Raw genomic sequence first — 22,347 nt, forward strand, 5'->3', positions numbered from 1 at the left:
ATTCATTTTGCTACATGATGTATTGGAGATTTGTCTCCGTATAAGTGGACTTGGATACATCAATTGCTGGGGTAATGTGTATTTCCATATGATTGCGCTGCACTTTTTATTTTATAACTTCTATAGTGCAGTCAGTTTATGCAGCACTTTATATATATATATATTATACATTCACATCAGTCCCTGCCCCCAAGGAGCTTGAAAATCTAAGGTCCCTAACTCAAATTCATACATACACTGTATATTATACATTCACCTCAGTCCCTGCCCTTAATGAGCTTACAATCTAAGGTCCCTAACTCACATTCATACAAGCACTGTATATTATACATTGACCTCAGTCCCTGCCCTCAATGAGCTTACAATCTATGGTCCCTAACTCACATTCATACATACACAATATATTATACATTCACATCAGTCCCTGTCCCCAAGGAGCTTACAATCTAAGGTCCATAACTCACATTCATACATACACTGTATATTATACATTCACATTAGTCCCTCCCCCCAAGGAGCTTACAATCTAAGGTCCATAACTCACATTCATACATACACTGTATATTATACATTCACATTAGTCCCTGCCCCCAAGGAGCTTACAATCTAAGGTCCCTAACTCACATTCATACATACACTATATTATACATTCACATCAGTCCCTGCCCTCAATGAGCTTACAATCTAAGGTCCCTAACACACATTCATACATACACTGTATATTATACATTCACATTAGTCCTTGCCCTCAAGGATCTTACAATCTAAGGTCCTTAACTCACATTTATACATCATAAACAATTCTAGGGCCAATTTACCTACCAGCCTGTCTTTGGAGTGTGGGAGGAAACTAACACCCTGAAGAAACCCAAGCAGGCACAGGGAAAACATGCAAACTCCAGGCAGGTAGTATCATGGCTGGGATTTGAACTGACAACCTTAGCGCTGCTAGGCAGAAGTGCTAACCACTTAGCCACTACGCAGCCCAGGAAAATACTAAACTTCTGGAAAAAGTATGGAACCCCTTAAGATTAGTACATTTTTATTTTTTCACATTCTGATGTTGTAATTTTTTTTTTTTTTAAATATATATTTATTAAAGATGTGGCAAAACATGTACATATAGACAGTAAATGATTTAGCAATTAATTACATATATCAATTACAATATATAACAAATTCAAACCAATAGGATGACTGTATAACATCAATAAGTATTAAACTAAGGTGGGTGTGAATAGAGTTCACCACAAATGCAAAAATAAGTCATAAGTTAGGACGATATCTCACAATTTGAAGCCACAATTTTAATATTACAGAGAAAAGGACAGAAAATAAAAGAAGAAAGAGAAAAATAAATAAATAACTAAAAATAAAAAACTAATGAAGATGAGGGAGGAGTCCAGAAGGGAGTTTAGTTAGATGCCCTAAATAGAGCTTGGTCATTGGAGGAACAACAATAATTCAGACGAGTTCAAACATTTTTTCCAAGCATCCCACACTTCCCAAAATGTTATATATTGTATATATTTTAGATATTGTAAAATTAAGAATCAATAGAAGCTGAAACCTTTCATAGATATTCAAATTAGAATTGTTTTTGGCCTGTGTATCATTTGAATTGACTATGAAGCATCTCTATTGAGACAAGGCTAAAGTGTTGTGTTATGACCCTTTACAGGACACGGAAACTGTGACTGTGGGGAGTGCGCCTGTCACAGTGGATGGACCGGCCCATACTGTAACTGTAGCACAAACATAGACCCCTGTATCTCAGAGAGTGGAATTGTGTGCAGTGGAAGAGGTAAATGTCAATGCGGAAAGTGTATCTGCTATGGCGCAAGCGTCTCTGGCAATACTTGTGAAAGGTGTCCAACTTGTGGCGATCCCTGTGACTTTCAAAGGTAAATTATAAACTTTGCTTTTGTTTTCCTATGAACAATAATGTAATTTAGCATTACAGTTTACAATGTACCTCCCTGGAGCATTTAGCATAGGGGAGTCTTGACTGGGATGGGGCCAGGCAGCCCAAGGCTTAAGGTTTTTTACAAGGTTGGTGTTAGAAAAGGAGAATAAACATACATTTTTGAATCCTAAAAGCTGGTAGTGGGGGTTTAATGGTTGGTGTTAAGTTTAGGTATGAAACTGAGCTAAACGAGTCCTGCCCACCCTCCGCTTTGTTTTTTTTGCATGGTGTCAGTGAGTTGCCGCAGGTGTAGCAATGGGAGGTGGCGTTTAGCTTTTCTTCTCAAGTTCAATGCTTGGGGGTTTTAAAAGACTGTATGGATTTTCTTTGCTTGGGCCTTATGGGCTGTAGCAAGCTCCTGACAATGCCAAGCCAAGCACAACATTGGAGACTTGGAAAAGGATTGTTGAGGAAAGGGGCATAATAGAGCTTCACCTGTAAGATTATCTCAATGGTATTGCTATCTCAAAGCATTGATGTTGTTGTAAATGATCTGGTTCCCAAGCAGGCAGTTTCTACACCCCAGAGGATCTCCATGGTCTCTTTGGCTTTTAGTGTATGTAACAAAAATGGATATTAAAGCACCACACCCCTGCTAAGTACAACCTTATTCCAAAAAAATCAGAGGTACAGTCCAAAGGAGAAAAGGGACAGAGGAAGAGATAAGGAGTAGCTGGAAAAAGTGAGGTGGGGGGGGGGCATGGTCTCCTTCATGGCCATTAATTATCAAACCCACTAATCCAGGAGATTTTAAAGGGCTTCAGTGACATAAAGACATTGTTATTACCTTGTGTTTGTGATGTTTAGTTATTGCACTTTACTTATGCTATTCACCGTGGTGGGCCGTACATATCACACCTAGGCCTTCAGTGATGTCCTACCAGAATAAATCCAGCAATATTTGGCTTTACCCTTAAAAATTCAGTGTAGAAAAAACAGGGACATGGAAAAAGCAGGCCTGGATTACCTATAAATCAGCAAATATACTTAAAGCGTCATTAAACCTAAAAGGAAACATTTATTATATTGCAGCTTAACAATTTTTAGATGTGATGGCTGCATTTATTTTCTTTTTTGCCTTTTCTTTTATTTTCATCTGGTGATCTAGCCAGTAAAGTCTGTTGTTTTATAAAAGAACAGGGGTGAGACAACCATTTACCACTAGCAGGGGTGCTTACAATAATCAGCATTTTTTACTTATGTAAAACTTTCACATATCCCAGGAGGCTACAGAAGCAGGGACACACAATGGTCTGCTGTGTCCATTTACATCAGACTACCTCTGATCTGTCTCCTTTAGGTCTAGAAAAATAGAAAAGGCTGCAAACGTGGATTGTGTGCCTGCTAGATGGCCCCAGTGTCACAAACTCAAAATCTGATGAACTAAATCTACAGTTTATTTGACATTTACTATAGGTTACAGGTGCCTGCACTGTTAATTCTGAACGCCTCAAGGCAGATTTCTTTGGCCCTGGCAACACATAATGGCTATCATGGCTGAAATGTGATTGAATAAAAGCTTAAACACTGCTGCAAGCAGTGAAACTAAGAAAAGGAAGAGTATATAAATAGTAAGAAAGCGAGGCCAGAACACATTGGCCCCATAAAAGATGACGAAGGGAAGCTGGCCACTGAGGACAGAGAGAAGACGAAAGTGTTAATAATTTCTTCTCTTCAGTCTTCACAAAAGAATCGGGGGGCTACACTAACCCAGCTTGTAATGATAAATTAAATAATACACCTCAGGAAATACCGCCATGGTTAACAGAAGATAGACTTAGAACTAAACTAGAGAAACTTACCATAAATAAATCACTGGGACCGGATGGCTTGCACCCGAGGGTACTTAAGAAACTCAGCCAGGTGATAGCCAGACCATTATTCTTGATCTTTAAGGATAGTCTACAGACGGGTATGGTGCCAGCTGATTGGAAAAAGCCAACGTGGTAGCAATATTTAAAAAAGGGCCGAGATATATCCCGGGTAACTATAGACCGGTCAGCCTAACATCTGTAGTCTGCAAGATTTTGGAGGGGATGTTAAGGGACTATATACAAGACTTTAGTAATGAAAACGGTATTATTAGTAGTAACCAGCATGGATTCATGAAAAATCGTTCTTGCCAAACCAATCTATTAACCTTCTATGATGAAGTGAGTTGCCATCTAGACAAAGGAAGGCCTGTATATGTGGTGTATCTGGACATTGAAAAGGCATTTGAAACAGTTCCCCACAAACACTTACTGTACAAACTAAGGAAGGTAGGTATGGACCATAGGGTGAGTACCTGGATAGAGAACTGGCTCCAGGGGAGAGTCCAGAGGGTGGTGATAAATGGGGAGTACTCAGATTAGGCGGGTGTGGAAAGTGGGGTCCCCCAGAGTTCTGTCCTGGGGCCAATCCTGTTTAATACTGTTTAATTTATTCATAAACGACCTAGAGGAGGGGATATCCAGCACAATCTCTGTATTTGCAGATGATACTAAACTAAGCATGCCAATATCTTCTATGCAGGATGTGGAAACCTTACAAGCGGACCTGAACAAAATAATGGGGTGGGCAACTAAATGGCAAATGAGGTTTAATGTTGAAAAATGTAAAGTAATGCACTTGGGCGTCAGAAACACGAAAGCAAGCTACTCACTAGGGGGGGAACCTCTGGGTGGATCTAGGATGGAAAAGGACCTGGGGGTACTAGTGGACAACAGGCTTGGCAGTAGCATGCAATGCCAAGCACCTGCAAGCAAAGCCAACAAAATACTGGCATGTATAAAAAAGTTGATTCACTCCAGAAATAAAGAGATTATTCTTCCACTCTACAAGACTCTGGTCCGGCTACATCTGGAGTATTCCGTCCAGTTCTGGGCACCGGTCCTCAGGAAGGATGTGCTGGAACTGGAGAGAGTCCAGAGAAGAGCAACAAAAATAATTAGGGGAATGGAGGACATCAGCTATGAGGAAAGACTACAAGCATTGAACTTATTGTCACTGGAGAAGAGACGCTTGAGAGGGGATTTGATATCAATGCACAAATACTGTACTGGTGAGGACCCTAGCATAAGGAACAAACTTTTTAGGGAAAGGGAATACAATAAGACACGTGGCCACTCATTAAACTAGAGGAAAACCGGTTTAACCTTAAAATACGTAGGGGGTTTTTTACTGTCAGAGCAGTAAGGATGTGGAATTCTCTTCCACAAGCAGTGGTATCAGCAGGGAGCATCGATAGTTTCAAAAAAACTATTAGATGGGCACCTTAAAGATCACAACATAAAGGGGTATACAATGTACGGTTAACAGCAAACACAACACACATCATAGGTTGAACTGGATGGACTGATGTATTTTTTCAACATCACAAACTATGTAGCTATGTAAGAGAATAGACTATTGAGAATAACACATTCCTGGATACATATAGTAAAACACAAGTCAGTAATTCTGATAGTTTTGGCAATGTTTAGGCCAGCAGAAATGGCCTTGCTGGCCCTGATGGCCCGCCACTGATAATCACATATGATCAATATGTTATTATTTTTGGTATGAAAACTGTTCTGTGTTCATTTAAAATATTCATACACTGTGTTTTTTTTCATTTGGGTATCACATTACAATGTTAAGAAAAAAAAGAAGTTCCAGCATGGTGCGTTTATTCTAGCGTAGTAAGAGGTGCCTTGGTCCCTACCATAAATGCAACATTTTAATCTACCTTACCCTGCTCATACTTTGGGAAAAATATCACTTTAATTGGTACAATATTTAGAGACTGTCCTCTGCAAATGGTACTGTTTGGAGGTCTTAAAGTGACCCTGTGCTTTGTGCATGCAGGGCAAAGCCATGGGTTAACTTTATGCTCTTCCTATCAGCTGAACACACTCATCCTAAATGCCACTCGACAGGCAAGAATAAAGACTTGAGAACATAACACTGACAAGGCGCTCCTGAAATGACATGTGGTTGTCATATATGCACGATATGATAAGACCTCAAGGGGCTGACTGGAAGTGATATCAAAAGCTGAGAAACACAGAAGACAGTATATCCACTGAAACAGTCTAGGTTTATTCCACACAAGGTTAAAAAACAAATGAGATGAACTGTGGTTAACAGTTGATGACCAACCCCATACCACAGGCATGCAGGATATGCTGGGGACCCGGGTTACAGATAAGGACTGTTGGATCCATGTTGGAACATTCTCGCCGGCATCAGAAGGGAGGTGGGTGGATCCACATCACCGGAAGTAGCGGAAACCAGGAAGTCTGTGGTGGGGGATAACATGTTGCGGGGTACGCCCCTTTCTCAAATCCTTGCTGCGGGTGGCGAGAATGCTCCAAAATGGCTCCCACGGTCCTCATCAGTAACCCAGTTCCCCAGCATATCCTGCATGCATGTGTTATGGGGTTGGTCATCAACTGGTAACCACCATTCATCTCATTTTTCTTTTAACCATGTGTGGAATAAACCTAGACTGTTTCAATGGATACTCCGCCCTATGTGTTTCTGGGCTTTTGATATCACTGCTAGTCAGCCTTTTGAGGTCTTATCACACCCACATGTCATTTCAGGAGCGCCTTGTCAGTGTTATGTTCTCATGTGTTTCTCATCACCATCTCAGTGGTCACTCCGAGGCACCCCTTCTAAGTGACTATTGACATCTGGATCACTCTTGACGGTTGATTTTTCATCGAGGTGGAGTAAGTCTAGCGCCTTACAACGCTGTTGTTTGGTAAGAATAAAGACTTGGAGCGTACACAGGGCTGAAGATTCTCTACCAATCCCAATGTGACAGCCATGAGTGGAAATAATAAGCAGCATTGTTAGATACTAGTATAATAGTTTTTTTACTTCTAAAAACTGGGCCATGGTTCTTTTCTGAAGTAGCAGATTCTCCTTTAGAATTTTCTGCACTGAAAGTTTCAGCACACTTAACTGCTATCTACAGTAAAGCTCAGTACACACGGTCCGAATGTCGGGTGGCACCGGCCAGTTCAATAGAGACTGACCGACATTCATGTTGTGGGTACTACAGCCAGTCCAACAGAAGCCGGCTGTTCAGCCAGCTCCTGTCAAAGGGTCATGACTAAAAAAGGTCTGCTGACTGGCTCCCAATCAGCGCTCTCAGCCAATGGCTGAGAACACTGACCGGAGTGTTCTGGCAGGGGAGCCGTCCCCTTGTCAGAACATAATAGCACAGCAGGGGAGATCACTGTACTAACATCGGATTGTTAGCACAGCGGCTCTGACCTGAGCTGTCAGTTTTTTTTCATTCAAAAACTAGAATTGTGTTTGAGGCTTAAGTGTTATTTAAGTATCACACCTGAATTAGTAAAAGCCACCTGCTGACCTAACCTAATATTTAACCTCCACATACAATACCACATAAACCTAAAAGTATATGTAAAGCACAAACATTTTTTATTTTTTTTCAAAAACAATAAAAACAATTGCCTTTAGATATACTTTTACATTAGCTCTTGACTTGGGATGAAGTTGTGATCGGCTCTGGGTTCCATTTGAACCCAGGTTCGGGTAAACCTGGAAGTCAGCTGTCAGTGACATAATTAACCTAATATGGCCATATAGCCATATTAGGTCAATGTCATTAAACTAATATATGCATGTGGCCTTATTAGCTCCTAGATTGTAAGCTCTAACGAGCTGGGCCCAATGATTCCTCCTGTATTGAATTGTATTGTATCTGTACTGTCTGCCCTCATGTTGTAAAGCGCTGTGCAAACTGTTGGCACTATATAAATCTTGTATAATAAAAATAATAAAAATAATAATTAGATTAATGGTATCTGATGCATCCCTGCCCCTTTGTATACATACAGCTGTGGGGTGGGGAATGTTCCAACTGCAACTCATTGGCCAAAGAATAACAGCTGCCTTCTGAGTTCAGACCAAACCGAAGCTGATCACTACTCTTAACCCGAATGTAACTTCTAAAGTCAACCCCCAACCTATGTCTTAGAACACAGGTGTCAAACACAAGACCCGCGGGCCGAATGCGGCCCCCCCAGGCCATTCAATGTGGCCCTCGCACCTCTCCTGCAGCTGCGGCATCCCCCTTGTCTCTGCCCCCACCTTGTCTCAGTAGTCATCAGCAGAGAGGACAGAACTCCTTTGCCAGATCCTGCACTCCTCTGTGCAGCTGCAGAAAGGCTTGTCTTTGCCCCCCCCCACCCCTTCTCAGCAGTCTGCAGCAGAGAGGAGGGCAGAACTCCCGCAGCTCTCTGTGCAGCCGCAACACCACCTTGTCTCTGCCCCCCCCCCCCCCCCTGGTCACAGCATTCAGCAGACTCTGGAAGCTGACTCCAGCCCTCCACTGGTTCTCCTCCAGACCCTGCACTTTCTTCTTCCCAGATCCACCTGCATCCTCTTCCTGGCAGCAGCACAAAGTAAGGGGGTGCAGTGTGATGTAAGGAAGGGTGGGTGACTCTTGACTTCTGATGGTGGGGAGGTTGACATCTCATGTATGGGGGCGTGGGGTGCTCTGGACATCTAATCTTACAGATATAACCAGCCCTTTGAGGGCAACCATAATGCTGATGTGGCCCACGATGAAATGGAGTTTGACACCCCTATCTTAGAACTAACTGTAAATCTCATGTGAAGTTTATAATGTCACTGTGATAAATACAAATATTTTAAAATTTTGATACCCAAAAAAAAAAAGTCTGCACTTAAATCTCAATGCAAAATCTTGATGATCTTTTATAGCTTAGAATATTGCAAGTCTCAATAGCAGGAATTTATTTTATGCTAGGGAGCCAGGGGGGCCCAGGTAATGATTTTGCAAGGACCCCTTGGTGTAAGTAAATGTAGATGAAGCCACTTCATTATTTTTAAAGCATCGCCCTATTTATCAGATCCTTTTAAATGCAATACTCTAAATAGAGTTTTGATGAATTTTGGGCCCTTGGGCAGTGACAGGAGCAAGGTCAGGAGTCTGGAACATGACATCTAAGCTATGAAAAAAGATTATGCATCGAATTCAGGTAAGATGACTAAAGAGCTGTTTATCATACAGAATTGTCTGACAAAGCTAGCCTGCAGGATATCTATGCAATTCATGAGATAGTGAGGACTTTTAAAGCTGCTTTCAGCACAATGACTTAGGTCCTGCGAAAGTTCACAATGGAATGCTTGACTCGGCGTTGGCTGGGACACGTATGTTGTCTTCATTCTTAGTGACTGATGAGCTGTATGTTGTTTCTTCTAGACCATGTGTAGAATGCCATCTGTTTTCAGAGGAGGAGAAAGCAGCAGCATGTGCAGAGACATGTCACCTAATGGATGTCACGGTCAGCAAAGATCAAGGTTCGTAGTACTAAGTTTGTAGTAAGTAGTATGCTTGTAGTAACTGGTATTGCAATAAAGCTTTCAGAGATATTCTTTAACAGGGTTATGTTGACCCCACATGGGGATGATGTCATCCCTAGCACCAAATGATGTCACTGTGTCACCCGCTATAAAATAATAACACTAAAATGTCTCATCTCATCTGGTTTTGTACATGTGGAGAATTCTGTGTTAAGCTGACTATATACTGTTCAAATTTCTGCTGATTCCTGCTGGCTTTGCCAAAATTTGATTAGTGTTTGGTCGTACTGGCACTGTTCTGTTCAACAAAAGTTGATTGTTCAATTGAATTTTGTGTAATGAGTCTGTTGGAAAATTGTCAGCCAAACAGCACCTGCACAAAATCAGATGCAGGCACTGTTCGAGAGTTCTGGCTGACCGGTGGTGCTGGCTGTTAGAATATTAACAGTAGGAGCTGTAAGTGCGAATGGAGCTCAGGGTATCTTTCCCATTTTTAGAATGATAAAGGCACTCCTGCCAGGAATCAAGAACTGACTGTATATACTGATTTTAATGAATATTATCATCATATAACCAGCAGGGTGCATGAATTATATACAGACCAATGTACAATTAAAGTGATATTAAAGGCATACTTAAAAAAAAATAAAAATAACACACATGTTATATTTACCTGCTTTGTGCAATGATTTTGCACAGAGCAGCCCCGCTTCTCTTCTCTAGTTCCCCGACTGTGCTCCTCCCCCTCAACAAGTGCACCCAATAGCAAGCCACTTGTTATGGGGACACTGGTGCGTGCTCGGCTCTGCTCTCTCCTCATTGGCTCACTGGCTATGATTGACAGCAGTGGGAGCCAATGGCTCCCACTGATTGTCTTAGCCATTGAGGAGAGAGACCCAGGACAGCTGAGACTCCTGTGCTCATTGCTGGATAGAGAGGGGGCTCAGTTGAGTATTAGGGGGGACTGTGGGGAGGAGCAGCCCACAGAAGGTTTTTTACCTTCATGAAAACCTTCAGCCTTTACAATCACTTTCATTCACATCTGTCAGGTATTGCCATAGCTGTAGCAATATGGAATGTTTGCTGCAACTCTCCCAACCCTCATTTTCAATTTATTCCCATCAGATTGTCCAATAATCAATTTATGACATTAAACTCTGGCTTAAAAAATATTCTATTCAGGTATGTATTATTTGTATAAATGAATTCCTCGCGCTATTCTTTAATAAAAACGAAATATATATTAATGAAAAATTGTGAAAAAATGAATGAAATTCTAATAAATTATAGTGAAAATTCCAATGACTATAGTGATCTAATAATATAACAATAATGCCGCGACTTATAATATAAACAGTAAGTAAAATTAAATAGTGACTAAACCTTCATAAGCACCACACCAAGCTGCGCAATAAGTGAATAAATCAATTAAATATGAAAATTATTTCATGAAAAAATCAATGTTCACAGAAAATGCTGCTACATAAAACAAGAAAAAATCAAGAGCAGTGAAAGTTCATAAGATAGTCCCACATGATGATGAAAAAAATAGACAATTCCAAATGTTCATTGGAGTGAACCAATCAGATAAGTGAATCCCGTGGACTGAATTGCTCAAATCACCATGATATCCACCACCAGTGTGTCAACCACTACCGTTAGCTGGCAACTCACCAGAGATTGTTGCCCCCCATTCTCATGGTATGGGCTAATGCGCTGAAGTTTATAAATCACGCCAGTAGTCATCAGCTTCCTCCTCCAAATACACTCTAGTGTGATAACGTTTATAATTCATTTATAAAAAAACAAAATCCCTAATCCATTGCACTCACATAGATGTACAGGACAATAGCATTATTAGTTCAATGGGGGATAGGGAGCATGCCCCGTTCCTCGCCACCTCCATGCTGGTACAGGAACCATAGGAGCCGTCCTCTGTTCCTCCGAATGATAGTCCGGTTCGCCATGTAGCCACACCCCGATGCCCGATGCGTTTCATCACTTCCGACTTCGTCACAGGGGGACCCCTCCCCCTTTATTGGCTTAAAGCAACCCCATCACTTGCTTAAAAGAATGATTTTTGTGGGGGAATAGAACCTGGGACTAATGTGAGACAAACAGTGGTCGGTCAGGTGGGCAATAGAAATCTATACAAAGTGACCATATTGATCCTTAAGAATTGCAAGTAATTGTACTTAGAGTCAGAATATAAGACTACTAGAATAAGCAGTGTGACCACACTGATTGAAAGCAAGCTGCAGAATTTTCAGTTGTTTACAACATAGGCATTGTGACCTTGGTGATATATTATTTATCAGGAACTTTATACTGTAGAATTAGCACCAAGTAAATTTAGAGACAGAATATAAGATTACCAACATAGGAAGTGTGACTGCATTGATTGAAAGCAAGCTGCAGAAATGACAGTATAGGCCAAGCAATGTATTACACAGGCAGTGTGAACTCAGTGAGGTATTATCTGTCAGGGACTCTAGAGCACTGAGAAGATCTTGAACACAAGAGGGCAGTGAGAGCATTTAGGTCAGCTCAGAGTACAACTAAGAACAATAGTGTGGTTATGGGTGCTGCCTGCTAATCGACAAGTGACCACTGTGGTGTTCTCTCATTTTTCCTTCCTGAGGTGTTCCCCTTTAAGTGATTTAATATACACACTCTGTATACATTTTTTAATTTTATATAAGTTAATAAAGGTTATGTTTTAGACCAATTGGCTATTATGCGGTGGGCTACGCACCCCTTTTTTTTTTTTTTTTTTTTTTTTATTTAGAGGTATGCAAGAAAAAGACAACAAAGGGATGACAAACAGTACAATGTAACTTCCGTCATGAATCATGTGGTTACAAAACACAGAACGTTAGATGTGGCCGTCATAAACAATGTTATTATACAAGTCCTATGTAATGGGTAAATAAAACCGTATTGTAATCCCAGAAATATAACATGAGGAGAGTGAACACCTAAGACCATAGTACCAAGGGTGTGGAGAAAGTCCCACCGGGATCTATCTTTTGCCCCAGCAAGGACCCCCCTTGCCTCCCTTTATGCAAAATGAAGATCCAACAAACGAACAAATTTTCTTGGCAATAAACATACCCATGAAGAACTTTTTTTATTTTATGAAGAGGAAAGGGATAGATACGTGCCCTAATAAAAGAAAGGGGGTAGAAAGAAGAAAAAGGAACGGAGGGGATAAAGTATTAGTTAGTAAGTAGAAAGGCAGGGTGGAAGGGAGATAAAAAAAAGGGGAGGGGGCAGGGGAAAGGTATCCCTGTGCCACCAGCGGCCAAAAACCCCGCCCCTCCGCTGGGAGCAGGGTCTAGTTAAAGGTACGTCAGATATTCATCGGAGGAGAGGAACAGATCCCACTGAAGTCAACGGTCCCCGTGTATCACTGATTGGTCCCTGAGCGCAGCAACTAGGCCCTCCATTCTCTGTATATCATTCACTCTGGAGACCCTTTTTTTGTTAAATAAGTATTGTTTACCAGTCTTGGTTCCTAGATAGTAAGACATTGTTAGTTGATTTGGTTAAAAGAAAGTAGTAAAGAATCACCTGCAAAAGAGGAAGCTTTATACTCATCTGTCCTAAAGCCCATCCCTCCAACCTTCACTTTGTTGCAGGACAATGGCCAATTCATATCCAAAGCACTTCCATGAGTGTCAGATACCTTGTCCCCCCACTGAGCTCATTAGTTCTTTCCACCAACGCCTACTTCACTACAGGACACAGTGGTGACATTGAGTTCAGTGGAAAGAACCACAGCATGCAGCAGGGGAGTGGAGGGATCTGACACTCCTGCATGTCCATAATGTGAAGATTTTTTTAGGTGGTCATAGTTCTTGAACAGAGTTAGGATCAAGGGAACGAATGGTGGGACAGATGAATGTAAAGCTTCTTCTTTTCCAGGTGGTTTTATGCTACATTTTTTTTTCAGCCCAGTGACATTGTCGATTTAAATTCGGTATATGAAACAAATATGTAAAAATGCTGAAAATAAGTCTAAAAATAGTTTCAGGTGGGTATTACATTACAGGCACACACATAATTCTTACTGAAAGCACTCAGTGGCTTTCCTGTAATAACACATAAAACATATAAACTGTTTCAGCCACAGTTACAATCTATTCTCCAACCATGTACAGGATCTTATCAACGTGTATCTGCCACTAAGCAGGGAGTAATACATCACTCGGGGAGACCTTAACCATAAATAACTTTTCCTCTTCTTTCTGCAAGCGAGTCACATTTCACAGAGTTGACATTCCTGGTTTTCGTTACTTAAGTGATTCCAACTGTTGTGACAATCTATAGCAAGCCATGCATGGTAAGACGCCGCCTTGGGGTATCACTATTCCTTAATAAAGAATTTTTGCTAAGACCAACGTGTCTTCAGGTAACTGGAAGTAATAGAAAACACTCTGTTGCCTTTTAACACAAATGAGACTATTATGTGCTTCTGGCTCAGTCCAAGTCACATTGTTAAGGCCTGCCGAATTGGGCGGCCATTTTGTGCTTTAGATGAGCAGCGGTGACTGACATATCCGGAATGTACTTAGACAAGAATAATCAAAGCCAGACGCAGGTATGTCCCTGTAACCAAGACAGAAAAAAAAAAAAGAAATATTGAACTTTCTCCGGCAATTTTCTCCGTCTGCTTCCATCTTAACCATTGGTGAGCTTGGACTTGACATGACAATCCATCAGACCTTTTGTTTTGATGTCATGCATTTTATTTCAGCTGTCTCTTTCCCTTCTCATCCCTTCAGATTTCTCCGAGGATAAATCTATTTTCTGTAGCATGCAAGGTGAAAATGAATGTGCTATTACATTTTGGATGGCCACGGACGAGCTCGGAAAGAAAGTCATTTATAACCTGCACCAAAACGGTAGGCATTTAATATTGTCTGTCACAGATTATAATGTGAGCGGTGGAAATGTGACAAATTGAGCTGGCCTAACAAAATGGCTGGCAAACACAATACGGCTATTTAGTGCATATATCTTATCTCGTTTACCGCTGACAGGGAGCACGGAAATATGTTTTTATAAGCAGTACCCATTATCAGGCTTATGCAAAGCAGGCAAATATACAGCGTGGAAAGACATATTGATTGAATTTTAAGAAGCGTTTGAGCTTGTGCCGCAGACCCCTCCCATATGATACATCGTATACAGTCCTGGTACAAGATATATGTTTAAACCGTATATTGGCAATTTATTTTCACAATGACTTCTACACTCAGAAATATAAAAAAGTAAAATATAAACATCTATGGTAAAGAAAAAGCAGATATGGTTTCTTAACGAGAGCTTTACTTTTAGTACAGTACTTCTTTAAAAAATCACCCAGCACGCTAATGTACAGCAAAGGACAAGAAAAATGTACATGACCTTTTTTTTTACATACATTATGTGTGTTGTGGTGCACTGCATAGTACATTTGCCTCTACTTGTATTGTGTGTTGGAGTGCCATGCATTGTATTAAGTGTTTTTGTTTTTTTTTTATTTACCATGCAACCCTTAGCCCCCGTTCACATTAGGTCGCTCCGACTTAGGGGGCGACTTGCACGGACTTCACATAATGGAAGTCAATGCAAGTTGCCTCCAGGTCGCCCCGAAGTAGTACAGGACCCTTTTTCTAAGTCGGAGCGAGTTGTGTCGCTCCTATTAGAACGGCTCCTGTACTGCACAATGGGAGTGACGGTGCACGACTTATCAGGCTGACCAAGTCACCTGACAAGTCGTACCAGTGTGAATGGATACTTAAAATAATTGTACATTTTAGACATTAAATATGAACAAAGCATATCCCTCTTTAGTGTGTACTTCTCTCAATTAAGAGCACTAAGTGTCATTTCTGTCTGCCGCTTCGTTCCTCTGCTATAAGTATGAGTCACTTCTGATAAGTCCTGACACCAAGACAAAAAAGGTGACAGGGGAGGGATCTCCAGCTGATTGATAGCTTCCACTCTGTTCCTGTGTCTTGTGTGAAGTAGGGTGTGTCCCTTCCCTCCAATCAGCTATCAGAGATCTCCCCACTGAGATCTGAAAATGTGATTTCAGCTCCCTGCCCCCTTTTTTTCTGACAGCTCAGACAATTTTTTTTTTTTATATATATATTCTGGACTTTGAACGGATGTAGAGAAAATAAGGCTGCAGATAAACCGTACAACTTATGTAGGAGGATTTGTATCACCTCTGTGTTATGTGAGGCCAGTCACTTTACTGGGTAAATGGGTTTAAATCCAATTTAGGGACTTGTTTACACCTACTATATAAGGTACACTGCAATGCATTAATGTGCATGTAATGTACAATGTGTTAGGGCAGCCCAATCATTAGGATAGGCTGGCAACGCAGGTCAAAACACCAATTAATAATCATGCATATTTTTTGATGATGTACTCCACGGAGGTAGGCAACCTTGGCCCTTCAACTGTGCTGAAACTACAAATCCCATCATGCCTGTGGCTGTCAGAGTCTAGCAGTGCCTCATGGGACTTGCAGTTCTACAACAGCTGGAGTGCCAAGGTTGCCTACCCCTGATGTACTGCAATGCAGGAAAACAGAAAAAATGGTATGTTCATAGCTGTGAGCTAATGTAAATTTTATGGTATTGTTCTGCTCTCTGGACATCTCCGGTCACACTCTTATCCATCTTTAGTCACCAGATTGACCACCACTACACTATACAATTGCAGTGAAAGCAATTAGTATAGAACATCATTAGATGGAAGGCACTGGGCCCTCCTATTAGTTTGCTATTGAGCCCTATCACACATAGTTACAAGCTGAGATTAGGCAATATTATTTTCTTTTACATCTTGACTATGCCCCTGTGCTAGGGTTGCCACCTCATCCATTTAAACCAGGACACACGTTAATTACAAAGGTTCTGTGGCTGATTAAGGTGGTAATTAAACTCACTTATAGCACGTTTCCACTGCAAGTACCAGCTCGGCTCTACTCGGCCCTGCTTGGCCCGGTTTGCTTTTCCACTGCTGGTACCGCATGGTACGGTGTTGGAACGGTTCGGTACGGTTTGGTATGGTTTGCTTTTCCACTAAAGTAGTACTAAAGTTAAGTGGGTGAGATAAGAATGATTCTCTGACCAGATCAGTGGCTAGTAGTGACTGCATGCAAAGGATTGTGGGATATGGTACCGGGTATGGTACCTCTTGGAACCACAATCGAGGTGGTACTGTTTTTGAGAGCCGTACCGTTCGGTTCCATGCAGTGGAAAAGCGCCATTAGTGCCTTATGTGCATTATATCAGCCTCAGAACCCGTGTAAATATTATATGTCCTGAATTAAAGGGATGAAGTGGCAACCCTACCTCCAGCACAAAGCCAGCTCCATAAAGATAATAGTTTGATGGGTTTGGCATGGAGGAACCTGAATGGCCCGAACAGAGCTCTGACTTCAACCCAGGTGAACACCTTTGGAAGTTAATAAATTGTGAACCAGGTCTTTTCAACCAATATCATTACCTACCCTCACAGATGTTGTATTAACTGACTAGGCACAAATTCCCACAAGCACACTCAAAAATCTTGCGGAAAGCCTTCCCAGAAGAGAGTAGGCCATTATAGCCACAAAGGAAGGTGGATGGGGGGGAGATAAACTCCAAATTATTGTCCCTGGTTTAGGAATGGGATGTCCATCATGCTCAAATAGGTGTAATGGTCAGGTGCTGTCCTCGAGTTACATCACAACAGCAGATGTGATGACCTGTTTCCTGCAGCCCACCATTGCAAGATCTGCTAATACATTGATGGTCTGGGTGGAAGTATTTTGAATTACGTTTTTGTAAATCGCAGTCCTTCTCTGGTGTTGTCTGACGTGGAACCCCCTGAGTAATCATCAGTCTGTTCATCTGTCAGCGTTTCCCAGCTGTCTCAAAGCTGAAGTGTCACATGACACTCTGATCAATTTCTAAAGAATGAAAATGAGAGCCTTTGAGCCGGCAGCGTGCCGTGCAAACATTTCAGTCCAATGACGTGTATTGCCATGCAGAATAACTTGTTTTGCTCAAGGGTTTTCATCTTTTATATCATGTTGTAACACTCTTTTGTATGAATTTTCCTATAAATAGTTATCTACACAGGCAAGCCATCCAGTGTGTATGAGCGATCATTAGTTTATTGAGGTATATACATATAAGCTGGCGGGAGGAGACAATGTCTGTGGCAGGGGAGTAAGTATTACACATACCTGGAAGTGTGGAACTCCTGGGAGCAGCAAAGAGGGGGGGTTCAAACACATGGGCCACCGCTAAGTATATAACTTCTTCTTATGCAGGATTGGTATTGTGTACAAATGACCCAGCATCACTTTAGGTTTAGCTCTAGCTAAGTATTGGATAGATTAGAGCAGTGTTTCTCAACCTTTTTTCAGTCAAGGCACCCTTTAAAAACTGTGACCAATAGCGAGGCACCCTGTAAAACTTTGGACAGTCTTGAGGCACCCTTTAAAAATTATGGACAGTCTCGAGGCACCTTATTCTAAAACGTAAAAGCTATTCTAATAGTTTTACATAATGCAGCAACATTCATAATTTGAAGTAGGACACCCAACATTAGAGGTGATTTTTTCTTCCAAAGCAAATATACTTTTGCAAACTTGTACTGACTAGTATTCCAGTGTTTCTCTTCTCCCTCAGTTTTTCTCCATCACTCAACGAATGTGATCCTGATGGAGAGGGGCAAGGGAGGGTAAAACAAGGATGCTGTGCAGGTTACTGACATCCTCCTTATCAACTGATGATGCCATTGGTCATTAGGACACCAGCAGCTAGAAGGTTGTAATGGTGCACAATGAAAACCTGTGACTTAGTGTAACTAAAAAAGCAGCCATTATCCACATGCCGCCTTGTATTCAAGTTTTGGGCATTTTGCCAAGGCCCCCCTGAAGACACCTTGAGGCACCCCAGGGTGCCTGGGCACCCTGGTTGAAAAAGACTGGATTAGAGAACAGGTAGGATCCCTGTAAGGGTTTATTTTTGTCTATAAGCCTCCACTACAAGATCCACCCTTCTTGTTACCATTATCTACGGAAAGGTGATTGGAAATCCATAATTTTACAGTTGGCACCAGAAGAGTAGGTGAGGGAAAATCTTCCACCAGGTACAGTGACAATTCTTTTTTAAAGGTATCAATGCCAAAGTTGTATCTCGGGGAAAGAAAGTGAAATGAAATCTCCCCAACGTCCATACTGACATAGACAAGGTGTAGAGCCGTCTCCTGCGGAGGTATTGTCTGCACCAAAAAGACACAATCACCCCATACCTTGAAGATAACCAAATGTTCTCAACTCTTTTTCCCCCTACCTTGGAATTTGACTGTTCTTACTACTCTATGGGTGTTCCCAATCTTATTGTGTACAGATTTGGGAATGCAAGTTCAGATAATTCACCCACATCCCATAGACACATAAAAACCACATCCATTTTGCTTGGACTGACTGATTCAAGAGACTCTGACAAGCTGAACATAACAGAAAACAATTCTAAACTTTCATGTTACTTGACTAAATACTCACATAACTAAGCTACAAAGCATACAATATTTGCCATAACAATTTTTATTTTCAGGAAGTAAAGGTAATGATGGCAAATAAAGGTTATTTCAGCTTAGTGAGTTGAACCTTATGAACAGGGATTATATAAATATCACTTTAAGAAACCATTATGGATAAAGAACCTTCTGTAGATGTTGGATCTATATGGTAATCTACGCCTCTATTTACGCAAACCCACATGCCTACAGGCACACAACCCTGGATATAGACAGTCTGCCTACAGGGGCATCCCACTTTACACATGCGTGGGAATTTGCAAGTAGCGCATACAGTCATTCATTATTACGCATCAGCTGTACTTGGCAGCTGTGTATCCCAGGCATGGAAATTCTCTCCCAATTTAAGATATACAGCCTCATGTACCATGTGCATGAGACTTTAAATAGATATGTAGCACTGCCCTCGTAGGAGCTGCTAAAAGCGGATTCCCCTGGGTTACCCATAGCAACACTCTGTAAAATATTCCTCACTTTACACTTTGCTCAGTCAATTAACAGTCCAGGGGATTTGTTTTTTTGTGTTTTTATTTTATAATGGGATGGGAGAAAGGATGGGTGGGATACTCCTTCTAGTTGCTATGCACAACTTGAGGACAACTATCTGCTGAGGATGCGGCAAAAGGCCGCTGCTTCACTTTGCCACTGAGATGAAGATTTAACTGATGAACTGTACTTTAGCTTCTCTTCAGGGTCTAACTTGGCATCCCCTTTCTCACCCACTGTGTGTGCTGATTCTTGTCCACTGACTTTCCCTGGAGCGGTCCCCTTCCTGGGCAGACCCCTGGCAAGCTCCCTGGTACTCACAGACACTGTTTTTCACAGGAACCTCTGCCACTGCTCCACCGTCAGTTTCTCCTGGACCTCACAGCTCAGCTCCACACTCTGGTCCACTAGGCCGACTGCCTGTGACCACTTTCCAACCTGACAGGAGGAGAGACAGCCATCACCCTCCTCCTGGGACTCTGTTTCCTGCCAAAGTTGCCCTGTAACATGTGCCCTTGGCTTTTATGGTCAATCCCAGGATGCACCACTGTCGTGCCCTCCCACTGGGGCTGCCACCAAAGCCTGTGTGTCACTGGCTGGGTTTCCTCCACTGTCCAACATGCTCCCCAATTGGATTACTCCCTCAGACCAAGTGAATCACACCTGGACACATGTAACAGACCTAATTAGAAATCCTGCTCCTTGATAAGCATGAAAGCAACCCAATGCTTTTACCTAGTACCTGACTAGGAGGGTGCTACAGATATTTTACAGAACATTATAAAAATGTGTTTGGAGTGCCCATACAATATATATAATATACAACATATCTTATTTCAAAATGACATGAGGTGATGAGGTGATTATCAATCATTTTAATCCCCAGTATGGCTCTGCATTTCTGATGTCATGGTGCTTAAAGTTCAATGGTCCACACCACTAATAGCAATCTAGCATGAAAGTCTTATATATATATATATATATATATATATACACGCGCACACACACTATATTACCAAAAGTATTGGGACGCCTGCCTATACATGCACATAAACTCGGAATTCCAGTCTTTGTTCGTAGGGTTTATTATCGAGTTGGCCCACCCTTTGCAGCTATATCAGCTTCAATTCTTCTGGGAGGGCTGTCCACAAGGTTTAGGAGTGTGTCTATGGGAATGTTTGACCATTCTTCCAGAAGCGCATTTTGAGGTAAGGCACCAATGTTGGACTAGAAGGCCTGGCTAGCAGTCTTCACATTAGTTCATCCCAAAGGTGTTCTATTGGGTTGAGGTCAGGACTCTGTGCAGGCCAGTCAAGTTTCTCCACCCCAAACTCACTCATCCATGTCTTTATGAACCTTGCTTTGTGTACTGGTCCAAATCATTTAGTGGGGGAGGGATTATGGTGTGGGTTTTTTTTTAGGAGTTGGGCTTGGCCCCTTGGTTCCAGTGAAGGTAATTCCTAAGGCATCAGCATACCAAGCAATTTTGTACAATTTTATGCTCCCAACTTTTTGGAAACAGTTTGGGGATGGCCCCTTCCTGTTCCAACATGACTGCGCACCAGTGCACAAACAAGGTCCATAGAGACATGGCTGAGCGAGTTTGGGGTGGAGGAACTTGACTGGCTCGCACAGAGTCCAGACTTAAACCTGATAGAACAGTTTTGGCATGAAGTAGAGCAAAAACTGCAAGCCAGGCCTTCTCGTCCACATCAGTGCCTGACCTCGCAAATTCTGGAAGAATGGCCAAACATTCCCATAGACACACTCCTAAACCTTGTGGATAGCCTTCTCAGAAGAGTTGTAGCTTTTATAGTTGCAAAGGGTGGGCCAACTCAATATTGAACCCTACGGACTAAGACTGGGATGCCATTAAAGTTCATATGCGTGTAAAAGCAGGCATCCCAATACTTTTGATAATATAGTGTGTACATATATTTGTATATATATATATATATATATATATACAGTGGGTACGGAAAGTATTCAGACCCCCTTAAATTTTTCACTCTTTGTTATATTGCAGCCATTTGCTAAAATCCTTTAAGTTCATTCTTCTTCCTCATGAATGTACACGTAGCACCCCATACTGACAGAAAAACACAGAATTGTTGACATTGTTGCAGATTTATTAAAAAAGAAAAACTGAAATATCACATGGTCCTAAGTATTCAGACCCTTTGCTGTGACACTCATAAATTTAACTCAGGTGCTTTCCATTTCTTCTGATCATCCTTGAGATGGTTCTACATCTTCATTTGAGTCCAGCTGTGTTTGATTATACTGATTGGACTTGATTAGGAAAGCCACACACCTGTCTATATAAGACCTTCCAGATCACAATGCATGTCAGAGCAAATGAGAATCATGAGGTCAAAGGAACTGCCTGAAGAGCTCAGAGACAGAATTGTGGCAAGGCACAGATCTGGCCAAGGTTACAAAAAGATTTCTGCTGCACTTAAGGTTCCTAAGAGCACAGTGGCCTCCATAATCCTCAAATGGAAGACGTTTGGGACGACCAGAACCCTTCCTAGAGCTGGCCGTCCGGCCAAACTGAGCTATCGGGGGAGAAGAGCCTTGGTGAGAGAGGTAAAGAAGAACCCAATGATCACTGTGGCTGAGCTCCAGAGATGCAGTCAGGAGATGGGAGAAAGTTGTAGAAAGTCAACCATCACTGCAGCCCTCCACCAGTCGGGGCTTTATGGCAGAGTGGCCCGACGGAAGCCTCTCCTCAGTGTAAGACACATGAAAGCCTGCATGGAGTTTGCTAAAAAACACCTGAAGGACTCCAAGATGGTGAGAAATAAGATTCTCTGGTCTGATGAGACCAAAATAGAACTTTTTGGCCTTAATTCTAAGCGGTATGTGTGGAGAAAACCAGGCACTGCTCATCACCTGTCCAATACAGTCCCAACAGTGAAGCATGGTGGTGGCAGCATCATGCTGTGGGGGTGTTTTTCAGCTGCAGG

At 41.8% G+C, this 22,347-nt stretch overlaps 1 protein-coding gene across 2 annotated transcripts in view; it reads left to right on the top strand.

Moving 5' to 3' along the window:
- Positions 1-22,347, top strand: part of ITGB6 (integrin subunit beta 6) — a 207,650-nt gene that overhangs the window by 170,605 nt on the left and 14,698 nt on the right. For both annotated transcript variants that reach the window (XM_082261028.1, XM_082261027.1), the window contains exons 12-14: positions 1,682-1,904; positions 9,195-9,292; positions 14,083-14,202. In XM_082261028.1, coding sequence (XP_082117154.1) covers positions 1,682-1,904; positions 9,195-9,292; positions 14,083-14,202 — 441 coding nt within the window. The remainder of the gene's footprint in view (positions 1-1,681; positions 1,905-9,194; positions 9,293-14,082; positions 14,203-22,347) is intronic.

Source organism: Pelophylax lessonae, assembly GCF_965119305.1.
Source record: "Pelophylax lessonae genome assembly, chromosome: 6".
In the NCBI taxonomy this organism is placed as follows: domain Eukaryota; kingdom Metazoa; phylum Chordata; class Amphibia; order Anura; family Ranidae; genus Pelophylax; species Pelophylax lessonae.